The sequence below is a fragment of the Hydractinia symbiolongicarpus genome, chromosome 6 (assembly GCF_029227915.1).
Source record: "Hydractinia symbiolongicarpus strain clone_291-10 chromosome 6, HSymV2.1, whole genome shotgun sequence".
Lineage (NCBI taxonomy): Eukaryota > Metazoa > Cnidaria > Hydrozoa > Anthoathecata > Hydractiniidae > Hydractinia > Hydractinia symbiolongicarpus.
Genome location: NC_079880.1, coordinates 12929116 through 12944262, shown reverse-complemented (window position 1 = coordinate 12944262; position 15147 = coordinate 12929116). Strand labels below are relative to the sequence as shown.

General features: G+C 34.1%; 1 protein-coding gene across 1 annotated transcript; it reads right to left on the bottom strand.

The window, feature by feature from the left end:
- Window positions 1-782: 782 nt before the first annotated feature.
- LOC130647054 (band 4.1-like protein 1) lies at window positions 783-15043 on the bottom strand. The gene is made up of 16 exons (XM_057452772.1): window positions 14771-15043; window positions 11864-11968; window positions 8964-9012; window positions 8681-8753; window positions 8538-8582; window positions 7885-7937; window positions 6994-7067; window positions 6420-6466; window positions 6061-6148; window positions 5398-5486; window positions 4617-4683; window positions 4201-4301; window positions 3820-3879; window positions 3432-3556; window positions 2614-2659; window positions 783-1881 (listed from the first exon to the last, which is right to left on the bottom strand). The coding sequence occupies exons 1-16, from the start codon at window positions 14840-14842 to the stop codon at window positions 1197-1199; spliced, it is 1779 nt and encodes a 592-aa protein (XP_057308755.1). The 5' UTR covers window positions 14843-15043; the 3' UTR covers window positions 783-1196.
- Window positions 15044-15147: the final 104 nt, after the last annotated feature.

Genomic DNA, 15147 nt, shown 5'->3' with positions numbered 1-15147 from the left:
GCTCATTGGGAGAAAGGGACGGGGATGACCAGTAAATAAAGTTGCTCGAGTTAGCAAATGTGGCTGTATTGTAGGCTTAGCATATTTCAGTAGCGCAGACAATCTCGTGATTGTCCAACCAGGGATTTTTTTTTCAATTTGACAACGGACGAAAAAGAAGCCTGTGTGTCTAGAGTAATCTCTCTGTCTATCTTGAGCAAACAGAACGTGGAAGAACTGATTTCAAAATTGTGGTCAAAAGCTATGCTAAAAAGTGTATGTAAAAATGTAAAATTACTAACAAGGCTGACAGCATATGGAAAATAGAGTCAATACTGAAGATGACGGTAATATTTTGCTTACATGTCTTGTTTGATCCGAATGACCTTACCCTCAAGCAGTTAAATGATTAAATGTATATTCAGGAGCATTGGATTTAAATCCGTGTTATGGTGACTGAGTTATTCTGACAAATTCTTCCAGGTTAAAGAAAGAGCCCGTGACAAGAGATGTACTCTAACCTGCCGCTTGTTTCCATTTATCACGTTTTTTGCTATAGTGCAAAAAGCTCAAGAGTTTCTAGCGAGTGCGCACGCGTTAAAATGAAACCTCGTGACCTTTTTGCGCTATACCGGAAAATACAGTCAAATGAAAACGGGCTTTTAATCAAGTAATATCATTGCATGAACAGATAAAATACGAAAGGGGCAAACCAAACGACGAGTTAAAATTTTAGCTAAATTAGAGCAGAGTTTATACATGTTGCACGCATTTCGCATAACACCTGAGAAATAAAACTTGAGTTGGAAAAAAGAAAGATTTTCTTCAAATATGTAATCCTAATCTAAAAATATTACAATACCTCAGAAATAAATAAACTAAAATCGCAATCTCGACACCATACCTCCAGAAACTCATATCAATAACTGGCTGAACCTTTCAAAGAGGCTGATTGACATACAACTGAAAAGGGAATTAGAGTCTAAAGATTGGAAATCGAGACTGCATACAAAGATAAAATATAATGCACATTGTTAAAAATACTAAAACACATGAAATAATTAGTGCTTAATAAAAGGCTAAAATGCAAAACATGCAAAAATTGAAAAATAAACAAAATTTTCAAACCAACGGAGGTCCTACACAAAAGCGATTTTCCATGCAAAATCTCAGCTTCAAAAAATAAGAACATCTCGAAGTTTTCTTTCGTGTGTGTGTTACATCTGCTTCTCAGAGGACTGTTGCAATTCTTTCTCAATCTCCTGCAACAACGAGTCGTCGTCCTTTTGTTTGTCGGGAATTTCTTCTTCGACATCCTCAAATTCAATGATGACAATTTCTTGGTCCGTTTCAACGTCGTACGGCACATTTTCGTCGGAATCTTTCTCGTCATTATTAACATCTTGTGCGACGTTATCCGCATTGGCGTCATCGCAGGAAGGTTTTGATGTTTCTTTATGTGCTAGATCATCGCTCATCGCAACGTCCGGGGAAACCACGACAACTTCTGGTGAAGCGTCGTCGTCGGCGTCGTCATCGGCGTTTTCTTCGTGCACTTGTTCAGACTTATCAGGTTTCACTTGCAGAGCTTCCTCTGTGACGTCTTCGTATTCTTCATCGTGATGTGTGGAAGAGTCTTGCGGTTCTCCATCGGGGATTTCGTTTTTTTCTTTGATGTCTTCAACGCAAACCTCAACAGGTTCGTCATCAGAAGCGTGTTCTTCTTCGTGGTGGCTAGGACTTGCAGTTTCTTCTTTTATTTCTTCAGGTGATTGTTGTTTATCAGTTTTTTCCTGCTCTTCTTCGTCGGCTGACGTAGGATTATCACTAGCTAACGTTTCTGTGATGATCGGAATTTCCATTGTTTTCTTTGAAGCGTCTTCATTGTTTACCACGGGCGCACTAAATTAATAATGATCGTAACATAGGCGCAGTATATTATTGAGTTGAGAAAAGCATGGTTGATTCATTTGCGACCTGGTTGGTGGGTTAACCAGTTCGAAAATTTTTTATTAAAAAAAAGACTACACCTATATCGTTGCCGCCTTAAAAAAATAGACGCAATTTTTTAAAAATAGCAAATTTAAAGTGTAAACAAACTAGCAATATAAAATCAAAATTATCCGTGAGTATTTTTGTAGCCAATGCTTTGCTATTTAAAATCTAAGTTTTTTTTGCCTTTATCTTTGCTTTAACGAAATCACGTAAAACAGAACATATTTTTAGACACATTCCTTTACAAAATAAAACTGAATTTCGTGAAAAGTCCATTAAAGGTCGCAAGGATTGTATTTTCAATCTCAGCACTGGCTCGGTAAAGTGATATTATTACAAAATTAGCCAACCAGCCTATTCAACTCTGGTCCCGGGTTAAAAAAAACGAGCCATCTCGCCAGTTATTAGCTGTCATTTTGCTCAGCTGGTTCATTCTATTATTCCGAGCATGTGTTGAGCCACGAGTCAAACCACACTGTTTTACTCTTGCTAAATGATCTTCTTTTTAAAAACGGATTAATGGACTTAAATAGACCATGCGAACTGTTGCTAGAGTTACAATAATCATCAAGTCAGGCTTAAAGCTTAAGTTCTTCTGCAAAGACAGTATACTTTAGAGGTAAGATACAATTCACTTACGAAGTTTCAACATTCTCCTTTACCTTATCAGCTTTTTGCTGAGGACCTAAAAATTTAAAATACACTTATCTAAATCATTAAACAAAAGCAGGTGAAAGATAGTTGATGACGCGCTTGCAAACATGTTATGGGGATTTATCACTACAGAGGCGGAAACACACTTGTGTCTAAGGGTCAGCAAAGAAATTTCTCGCTTTATAAAACGTCATTTTTAATGATGAATTTATAGGTTTGTGCAATTGATCTATTATATATTTAATATTTTTGATATTTCACAGACGACCCAACCTTGGCCCTTCCAATTTTGAAAGATTTCTTTAGTTTAGTGATTCCTCTCGACGCCATCATAAGAAAGCTCTCGGGACTAAGTTTACTCTTTCTTTTCAACAGCCGCGCTTACCAATTACTTTATGTAAAACCAAACATAGTTTCTTTCTACTTGATATTTTCATTGTCGGGAGAATTTTTGTGACATTGGGAGGATGGGAAATCTTCGTTTACATCGAGAAATTTCACATAAAGAACGCTGATCTGTGACTCAAAATAACAGCTTTAAAGTATGTAAAAAATCCACGAACAACATAGGGACACCGCAAATGTGCTTGGTAACAAAGTAGTCGGGTCATATTAGTATGACAATATTCTTCAGACAGGCGTGGTGCTATATATCGATTTTTTGCTTTAAAATAAAATTTAAATATCTAAGAACAAGTGATACGTTATTTCGAGCAAAAACGCGATAGCCGGACTTATTTTTAGGGTAACTATTAAGCTAACCATCAAAATATTGGTAAAATTATGAGAAACAAACAACCTACTTGTTTTTTGAAGAATTTTTTTGGAGAAACGAATACTGTCGACGCGTTTAAAGTTGGTAGAAGCGGTGTCGGCTGTAACATGCGAGCATTCTTTTTCTACCACTTCTTCTCGTGCATGTTTGCCCCTACAATGTAAAGTGTCGGTTTATAAATAAAAGAATGACGAACGAAATTTAATTTTTAGCACGAAAATTTTCAGTTATTTCAAAATTATGCCTAAACCTAAAGAGAGAGAATACAAAAAAGAGTTACACAAAATGAAGCGACAGGTGGACAACATTTACTTCTCCACCATAACAAGCAAAAAACAATTTTCCCTAATCCTAATCATTCTACAATTCTCTCTCCCTGTTTCATAGTTTTATTTCAGCGAAGGATGAAGACATACTTTTTAGATCTGAACCCTTTTGATTTCGCTTTACCAGGGGTTGATTTAGGCTTTCCATGGCTAAAATAAAAGAAAGATTTCTTAATTAAGGAAGACGTTTAAGGGCTCCACTCATTTTTTAAATACATTTTTTAAAGACATTTAATAGAATTTAGCAAGATTCCAACTGGTTTTTAGAAGGTCTTTTCGGTTAGCATAAAAAAACACACAAAAAAAAACACAAACATGTCAGAGATTTTAGGGAATTCCGAATTAGTGAAAGTGCAACTTAGAATCACAAAAATCAAGGATGTCAAAAGAATTGACCAAGAAAGACAAACTGGATTGATCAAAATTCATGAAAAAAGTATTTTACAAACAACTGAGATTGACTATACTTACAAAGCAAACTGCTGATACGAATTGCATGTCTTTGTCATGCGCTTTGACTCGATTGAACTCAATGCATAGAAACCAATTGTCATCGCTTCTGTGTGGCCGCCCTAAAAAATATAACGCTAGTGAGATTATTTGTGGAGAAGATATAAGTGTACACATTCGTGTTAAATTTTTTCTGCCCAATAGGACCTTTTGACTAACTTGTTTTCATGTAGGATGATTGGCAAAAATTCTCTCATTATAATGGTTTAGTGTAAACTTATCATAAAAAACAAAAAAAAATTTCATCTGTTAGAAGCGAAAGCTTATTTTTGTGAAATATAAAAAACAAGTTTGTGAACGCAATTTCTAAATAAATTACAAACTTTTTTTGGTCAGTAAATTACACAAACTTTTTTTGGTCAGTAATTTACACAAACCTTGACTGGATATTCCAAATCGAGCAGAAATTCTCGACCGTGAAAATAACATTTCTTAACCATTGGCCTAAAAAGAACAGAGATGATATAAATCAACAAGTAAGTACTTTATGTGTTAAAATTTCCCGAATTGATCATTTAAAAAAATCTGTCGAGATAAAGTTTTGTGCATCCGAATATTCAAAATCAAAGATTACAAAGAAAGATGGGTCTTAGGCTATAACATTTAGAAAATGATAAAAATTATGTAATTATCTCTTTAATAATAGCCGCATTCTGTCTGTGTGTCCGCGAAAGCCGCGTCCCCTAACGGAAACACGAAATTTTTAAAATGTGCACCAATACCAAATGCGATATAGTTTTGTCCACTTTGTTGCAACGGTTGATTTAAAGGACCGGCGACCCCGTGGATTTTTCCACGGGCTAACGACTAGTAAGTTTAATAATGGCCGTATTCTGTTTGTTTATGCGCGAGAAAAACGGTCGTGTTACGGGAACACCATATGCAATATAGAAAGAACAGGCGACCACGTGGATATTTCAGCAGGTTAAACCATCACCATGATACTTTTAGAGTGGTTCTTATTAAGGAGATATCAAGGAGAAGATAAATATTGACATTTTAACACATTGAATTTATTTTTCCTGAGTTGCTTTTTTGTGCAAACCAAACTTTATGAAAGGGTCAGAAGTCTGGAAATTCGCTTTCTGTCATAGATCTTGATGCTTTAGGTCATCGAATTATAAAATAATAATGATTTCCACAATTGCTAAAACTTACCAGAGAAAGGAGTGAAGTATGGTATTCATATGAAGTACATGAACCCCGTTGACGTTTACACCAAGTTTCATCACATTTCCATCAGCGTCCTATAACGGTGTAAATAAAATCATAGATGTAAAAAAAGATTACAAAATATACCCATGAGTTTGAATAAGCACCTGTTGGGAATAAAATAGTGAAAATATTTTCCGCTGCGCCCCTCCTCCCTTGTTTATTCTGGCATCCTAGCTTATTACGTGTAAAGACATCCTTTACTTTGACCTTCATCCTAATTTTAGCTAAATGCCCGTTTTCCATGCAAGTCTGGGTTGGACAGGGTATGTAGAAAATTTTCTTTCAAATTGATCTAGATTGTTGATTCTGACAGTAACCACATAAAATAAACATCTCTAACACAAGACCATTATACCCTACCCCTCACCAATGGCTCATACAAGGTAACGTTTGGATTTGAATGGTCAGCTCTTTATTGACTTATCCCTCAAATGCAAGAAAAAATGCTTTAAGGTCATAAAAGCTATCTGATTCCAATATAAATAAATGTATTTTCTCATTTCGAACATAAAATATCAAACTGTTCAAGTGATTCAAAAATTTAAATCTTTTTTACAAAAGACGCTATTTGATGGGAATGTACCCAAATTTAATACAAAGTCTTACCAGTACGTCCATCACATTCATACCATACATTGCGATCTTTCTTGCTGATTCTAAATACATCCAGTCTGCATTGGTAGTAGTTACAGTACTAAAGTAGAAAGAGAGTAAACACTGTTAAAAGCAGATGTAAAATATTTTATTTAAAAAAAAGTTTTTGTGAAAACTATTTTTTTCTTGTTAATTTAGAAAGCACAAAATAACACCTACTAAATTTGGAAATTCATATATCTATGAGATAAGTGCTACGTAAATCCGATAAAAAGGATAAAAACAAATCTTTCAAACAAAATTTTTAAGAATTCCATTTTACCAATTTTACGAATAGTGAGTTTTCGATATAAAATTTACAAACTACTTACACATGTTTCTTGTGAAAAGCATGAACTCGATCAAGAAAAGTTGAACTCTAGACAAGAAGATCAGTAGAACAAAAACCTTTAAAACACCCACATATATAGAGTCATAGAGGTGTATTAGCAAGTTACTTCTCAACTTTCCTCATTCAAGTTGGCACTCAACAATTGGACAGGCTTTGCATGAAAGCGTCATATCAGCTTAAGAGAAGTGAAATTTCAAGTTAGAATTGCTGTCTTGTTTGTGAGGCTTCACTATCCTCAAAGTAAAGTAAAAATTCTCAGCACATGCGCCTACTGCGTTAACTTTGCTAAGCTTCACTTTGTTTACATGAGTTTTTTTTGAGGTTTTTTAACCCACAGTGGAATTTTAATTCTGTTATTCAGACCAGGGGAAATTTAAACCAAGGTGAGTTGCACTTTAAGGGTATCATGTAAACAGTACAAAGCTTGTCAACATGTACAAAGCTTGTCTCGTGTGAATGCCGCATTAGTGCAGAGAATTGAATTAAAGAAGGCTGTATCTGCAATAAAAAAACGTTACCAAACAATTTGTGATGGATAATGTGATTATAATTACCTGATCTGGCATAAACTGAAGATCATTGAGATAAGTATCAGAGTGTTTGACGTCATCATAATCCCCAAATTCAGCTGAAAGAAAGTTTGGCCAAATAAAACATGTTATTTTTTTTGCTGCCTTGTCCACCAACAAATAATTCGAATTTAGAAACAGCAGTTTCCGGACTGTCTAACGGTGTATTTATGTCGGAATCAAGCGTTATGTGAAATTACTTGTGTATATGGTTAGACCATTAAATCATAACAAACAATATTCATTTAAAATGTGCTATTGTGATTATACCCCTGTAATTTACTATCCAACAGTGTGTAATAAACTTTATTGTTTAAAATTCCTAAAAAACTCTCAATCATGGCTTAAAAATTCAATTTACAGGCAAAAGTTTAAAATTTAACAGAAGTGATTGAAAAGAATCATTGAAATTGATGGTCCAATATTTGAAAAATGTATTTTTGGCATATTGATTGCATTAAACTCTAAGCTGGGAGGCTGAAACAACCACAGGAGCATTCGAGTGACAGAATGATCAGAATGGTGTCTGTAGTTAAATATACTTCTTTTCAGGGTGCACTTCTGAAATTTTAGCAAAACAGAACTCCTCCATTTTTCAAGTCTTCTAGTTTGTTTTTAATGACAACTTTGTCTAAGTGGCTCTCTTCAACATTAGATCTTCCTGGTCTATCTTTTTAGCTTTGTTCTTGTGCTATTCTATTCGCTTGTTAATCTTTTTTGTTCATAACTTCGCTTCGCGTGTTTTAAAAAAAATCAATATTCGACTAGAGAATATCATGATATTTATAAATAATTTATACCTGCAAAATGAGTGTTTTTGGGTAGATTCTATTTTGCAGTGTTAAATTACACAATGAAACTACTTTCTATACTTACCCTGCGCAACATAGGAGGCAAGAAGTGCATGCGTTGGCAATGTACATGACCATCTATAAGAAATTACAAAGTATATAAAGACCCCATAACTGATTATAGTAACTAAGTGGTAAAAGTATTGATGTGAATATATGTGATGGATCTATTCATTCGAGACATATTACAAAAAAACAGTTTTCAAAAAAATTGTAAAAGACCTTTTTTTCTTATAACCTTCAAATATGAATTGTATGACTTCACTTTTTAGTTTGTGTTCGTTGAGAGATACTCAACGAACACCAACTAAAAAGTGTAAAGGAATGTTGTGAACCTGCATTTTATTTTTATTTTTTTACATTTTTGTATTCTAAATACATTTACAAAATCAAGCATTGGTTTTTGTCTTAAACGAGTACTAAGTTTTGAAATAATCACAACCACTATCTAATCCGAATCATTTCTGTGATTTAGCTTGCCAAATTTCGAGATATACGCTACCTACCGCTTCCAGAACTAAAGTGGTTTAGTGTTTATGAAACTCTTAGAATTTTATACTCAATTAGCAAGGAAAATGTGATTTGAATTTAATTTGGAGAATAGTCAAATATTATAAATTTAGCTTACCCACCTACATTCAACAAATTTCCTCGACCTTAAAACAAAAATTAACTTACTCTCCTGTCAGCAAGTTTTCTCGGATTTGTAAAACAAAGTTGTATCTATAATGTAAGAAAATAAAAGCAATGTCACTGACAATTAGGCTTCTCTTCAATTCATATTAAAAAAAATCTAAGAATTATTGTATTTTGAAACATACCTGGTTATTTCGTCCTCTAACATATGAATACTTGGAGGATAAAACTGAACTGCCGCTTTAAACATATTCGACGCTAAAATGTTGACGAAAAATAAGTAAATTAACAAAGAATATTAAAAAAATGTCAGGAAAAACATCAACAAATCTGTGTAAATGAACCGTACTACTACGAATTTTGACTCAGTGTTTATAACTTGATAATAAATACGAAATATTTTCATTGAAAGTGCATCAAATTGGTTGACTTTGAGCCAATACTTTGTAGGCAAACCAACTTTTCTACCTTTTTTTAACTGACTATGCAATGGTTTATTGGGATCAAGCCAAGAATCCTAAAAAATAAATGTTGTACATAAATCTTATAAATCTACACAATAATAACATCTGCTCTGAATAGCACAAATGTATCCAACCATTACTAATTTTAACATTCTGATATGAAAATTCTAAGCAGGATTGTCATTTTTCTTACAATAATAGCTTCATTATTTTGAAAAATGGTAGTTGAATCACTTCTTTATGCTAAGGACTCTGAAAAAACAATGGCTGACTGGTAAAAATCTGATAACCAGAATATGTGCAACAAACAAACCTGTGGACTTTTCCATGAGATCGAGACTAGATTTGTTCTATTGTTCAACCCGATATTCTGATCTTACATAATGATAGGAAGAGTCAATAACAGGCATAGTGGATGTGTTTCTTTTTCTTTGATGTCGGCTAAATTTTCTTTAAGTCACAAAAAAAAGTATACCTTATTTCTTAACTGCCTAGACGTTACGGCACGACATCAATGCATTTAGACTGACGTCAAGACATTTTTTTAATTACGAAAGCCATTGCACTTTTACATGGAAAGAGCTGGAAATAACTCACATCATCTTCTGCGTGGGTAACTAGGGGCCACCAATGACCAAATTGGGCAAGTTCAACACCCGTTTTGGAACATATGACCTTTAAACCCAATATCTCTTCAACCATCAACGTTAAAACTAAATGATCCTATAAATTTTCTTGAACAGCATTTCAAGCTCTACACAATAGAGCAGGTGATTAAACAACATTTTTTTAAATTTTTTCTTTATTTCTGAAAAATGTTTGTGTATGCTTATGTCAGCAAAATTCAAATAATAAATCTTTGAAATTTTTATATTTTTCTGCCTAAGTGGAATTTTTCACAGGCCTTATTAATAAAATAGCTGGTTTACCAGTGGAAAAATCAACAGGTTCGCCCATTCCTTTTATACATTGCGTGCCCCTTGCTACTTGCGGTACCATTTTGTGTGACGAACAGACGTATACAGGTATTATAATATAGATAATAACCGATTACCCCAGACTGTACCATAAAATATCGCCCAAGGTCTAACTGCAGAGGATAATAAAAATAAAGGATATTAAAAAGAGCTCTTCGCCCCGGTTAACATTTACAGGTGACCAAATTTGATTTAATTTTGTCTAAAAAAGGATACATTTTACAATGAAAACGGTGTTTGAACGTCTAAAAGAATGAACATGTAAAATTTCTTTCTATTTTAATTTTTTTGTTTGCATTTCAACATTCACTTTTAAACAGGAAAGTGTGCAAAATTAAATGTGCAGTTTAAAATTTTTGCACCAGCGAACATTGAATGGAATTGGCCAGCCGAAAAGTGATAGCGATTTTGACGTTGTGAATTGTGTAACTGACGAATTTGAGGATGAGAATGGAAGACGATTTACATCAACATTGCTTCCACTACTATCAGCTACGCTAAGAACATCTGACATCACTGTTGGTGCTTTTTTGACACAGTATGATACGACTTCATACTTTCAGAAGTTCTTATGTCCACTTAGTTGTGACACATGTATTGGATGCACACAAAGAGGGCAGAAATCGAAGTTTTCCTAGGAAAACTTTAATCTACTTCCTTGAAATGCCAATGTGTCTTTTATTCCAAGAGCATCAGATGCTTCCGTCATAAATTTACCCAAATAATTTTTTCCTAAGGGGCGATTGAAATACCAAAAGTTGGACTTTAAGAAAATGTGTTGGAATTACAGCTAGAAAAAAGGTGAGTTTTCCTTTGTACTTTCAATGGGTCTATGGAAAATGAATTGTTGAAATATGTAAACAGGGCATCTATATCCTCCTGGTTCTATAAGCTCTGGGATTAAAGGCTCTTTGGTAGGAAAAACTATTCTCCCTGGTTCGAGTTTTTGTGCCTCTTTCCTTGTTCCATTCAAGAAAAGAGTGCCTGTTTGCGTCCTTTTTTAAATTTAAATTGTCAATTTCCACAACATTGTTCTTTGTAAAGTAACTGGGTTACCGATTCTGAAAAAAGCTTTTTTAAAAAAAGTTTGTCTACCTCTGATGCATGCATTGTTTGGTTGCATTAGGTTTGTTTCCCATTCCCATACGTGTTAACTGTTTTCTTTTACTTGCTAAGACTTGTTTCGATTTTTAGAATTGTTCCTCTGTTTTAATATTTACTTTTCTTCTATTTTCGTTTAAAAAACATTGCCATCCATTTCTAAAACTGTTTACTGTGTCTGGCTGATACAATCATCAACATATCAAGATTGATGTTGTTCAATTCATGAAATTTATTCAAACCCCAACTTCGTTTTGTTTTGTACTCAAGAAACGATTTAATCTATTTACAGACATTTTTGTGTTGTAACTTGTTGATTTGCACTTCGTACTTTAAATAAAACTTGATCATCAATGTCCATAAAGGTTTCACGTTTCTTGTGATAATCAAATATTTACGCAGAAGCTGAAAGTTATTTCATCACTGAAACTTTGTTCCGCATGGTTTATTTTAGCCAGTAAAACTCGCCATTGGTTTTTAATGAAGTTTTTAAAAAAACTGTTTTATTCTAACTTAATATTGTTTTGCTTTAAATAAAGAATCTTTACGCTGATTTCACAAAATATATTTGTTTTTGTTTACATTTTAAGCTACCATTTTTCTTGACGATGGGCAATACCGCTACATATCAGTCCGTTGTCAAGAGCGCTAAGCCAATCAGAATGCCTGTATTGTCCGCTTGAAAAATGCAGATGGTTAACAATGACTAGTAATACTTATTATTACAGACAAGGTGTATTTTTTTAATGGGGCGTCTTTAAATCTTTTTATGTTGTAGTTTCCTTTCATAAAAAAAAACAAAAAAAACAAGAGATAGTAGTCATACCTTGCCATCTTTTGGATTTTTGTATTTCAACCCAAAATACCCTTTTTCTACAATGCCAACTTTTTTAAAAACTTCATCTAACAGCTCAGAACTGTATTGCAGCTTCTAAAATAAAACATTACAGGATACAGTAACCCCTTATAACTCATTTTTTCATAAAAGAATTGCTCCAAAATTTTATTCTCCAAAATGTTCTGCATAAATTTTAAAAATAAAACAGGATAGAATAAAACAAGGAGGAAAACTTCTTATTTCATCTAAAATAATAAAACAAATAATAAAACAAATGGGGAAAATGATGCCAAGATTATGTTCTGTTTGTATTCAGTAAAAGTGATATGTTGGAAAGTGTGGCTTATTACAATTTATGATAAAGGCTTTTCTCACATGTAACATGCAAGCTATTGTTTAAAAGTGCCAACATTCACCAAAAGCTATTAAAATTTAGGCAACTGTAACTTAATTAGTTGCTCTACAGCTTACCATCAGATGGTCAGTGAATTTTATCAAGAATGTTAACTAACCTCTTTAAGCTCTATAATATAAATCAAACATCATTTTATAATTTTGATTTTTACCATATTTTCACGGATTTTTCCTGATTCACTTTCCTATTCCCTGATATTCCTAAAACTGCCAATTAATGTCAGTGTTTTGCCCCTCCACCCCACTAAAGTTGAATAAACCGTAACCATGACAAATTGAGTTTACCGAATCATGTGGTCTAATTAGGTTGGTATCAACAAATATATGGTGTTAGAGTCATTTTAGTCCTAAAAATAGGGTCAGTCAATCAGCGAATAAAAATTTCAAAATTCAAAAAAGTGTCCACATATCCAGCCATAAATGCACGCCATTACATTGATATTTCATGATAACGTGCACATGTTGTTTATTTGATGCAGCACCCTTGGTACTCTTGGCTGGAAATTTAATAGTGTGGGGTGACATTCTACTTACCTGCAGCTAGCACATACCGTCCAAATTACGTTAATGTCCTTTTTAGTAACTTTCTGTTTTCACTGGCAACAATGAATGGCTACTACATGATATCCTGTGCTTTACCTCTATGATGTACTATATTGCCCCTTTTTCCAGCTCTGAAACTTGTGCACTTTACAGAACAGACAGCCTAAACATTGCTGGGGTAAATCACAGATGAAAAAAATTTTGCACGCTGGAGTATGACATTTAAATATATTGTTACCTTTGTAAACAATAATTAAATACCAAATAAACCTAATGATTATGAAACTGGACAGACTGGGGAATATTTTTAAAAAAAATATTAATACCACATGTGCTCTTCTCCACAGATCCCCCTTGGTTATTCACTTCACTAAGTTTTCCTAATGTCATGTCTGTTTTTTGAGCATCAGAAAAAGGTACATGGTAATATTTCAAGTCGCTACTAGCTCCATCTGAGACAAGTTGCAACGTATTGCAACCATTTTAATGATAAAACAGACTTTAGAAATAATTCCAGTGGATCTCACAGTAAAAAAAACACATCACCGAATTTAGACATAAATAACGTAAATAGAACGTTTAGTCCATTTTCTTTTTGCTCAACCCTGCGCTAACGCCCACCTTGTTCACCGGCATTTTTGCAAATTTGTTTCTAATGATAGCTTTTAGTCAAAACCACGAAGTTATGTGGCGAAGATGGTTGCAAGGTCGTTGCTAGAGCTGTTTGATAATTACTTGATTAGGATGGTATACCAGGTGTTTACCGAAGAGGGCGCCGACTTGCCAGAAACGCCATAAAAACCATGGGGCTGTCAGACGACTTTCTGCGTTTTTGAAAAAGCCCTAAAATTTTGCCGGGAGAAACCCAAAATAACCCAAATTTTGCCGGGAGAAACCCAAATTAATTACAACGACAAAATAGCACCTTCCTTCTTCTCAGCAAAATTTAAATAAAAACAATGAGTTCGCACGTGTTGCATTTCCGGTGGTTTTGGACAGGCCCATACTTTACCAAGCATTTACAGCCAAAAACCTTAAAAAATTCCCCCAAAACATCCGCAGCTGCCCTCACATATACAGTGCTTTCGTCGAGTCGGCACCCTCTTGTTTACCCTGTTTATCCGACCACAGGCCAGACTAGCTTTAGTTTCAAAGGTAAATAATCAATTTTTTGATTCAGTATTTCTCAAACAAGGTTAAACTGGATTCTCAAATAATTGAGTCAGCTCAAATAGGTGCCACGCTATAATCAGTCTTTCCAAAACACACACACCTTACAAGAGGGTGCTGATAAGACGCAAACGCCCGCATATATACGGGCGAGCTCGGGCGACTTTTCAAATAAAATTGGTGGTTGTCCCCCGAAACCGCCTGCACTTTCTCGGAACATTCCCGAAATGCAGTTCCTTGTAACAAACCATGCGGTCGATGGTTGGGAAGAAGGCGCTTGATGAGAGAAAGTTAATAAAGTTTATATATAAGTTATTTATAAAGTAAACTTCTTCAAAAACCATTAAAAACAGTTCTTCTAAGAACTTCGCTACGACATAGTAAGTTTTTTAATTTTTTATAGTTTTTTTGAATCATTAGTGTCTGTTTTTTTTTCTTTCGAGCATTGTTCGGGTCTATGCGGGTTTTTTCGGGCGAATACTTGAATTTTTTTCAAAACGCCGAACTCGCCCGAAAACGCCCGCACTTTTTACGGCGTATGCGGCTTTTGGCACCCTCGTCACCTTACTTTTGATTTTGGAGAATCGCTGAATAAACTTTAGCTATAAGGATAGCTGTGTTCCTAAGTAACATTTTATTTAATTTGTAACAAGTTTTTTACAAGTTCCTCTTGACCAAAGTAAAGGAAAAGTTTATTCAGCTGGCTAAACTAGCTAGTTATTATATATAATAAAAATAGACAGGGCGCATCATATCATTATAACTTACATCAACTTCTACTATAATATCAGTTCCATCTAGCAACTGGACTGTGCAAGATGAGATTTTTAACTTCGGCATTCTTGTTTAAAAAACGATTTAATTTCTTTGTAATATTAGCTATATTTCAGCTAGATTCTCAAATCTTTGTACCAGACAGCAGTATAATAAAATCGTCTCAACAATAAAGTCTCCAGCATCTTGTTTTTGTCTCGCTCACCCAAAAGATTTACAAAAAAAAGAAGTTAAAAACAAAAACAAAAGCAACCTCGTCCGCAGGACTTGTTACGATGTGGACGTTAAAACAAAAGAAGAAGAAAGGGAAAACTAAAGCCTAGTTTACATGGCGCTGAAATGTGAAATCCACTAGAGGCCGCGTCGAGTTT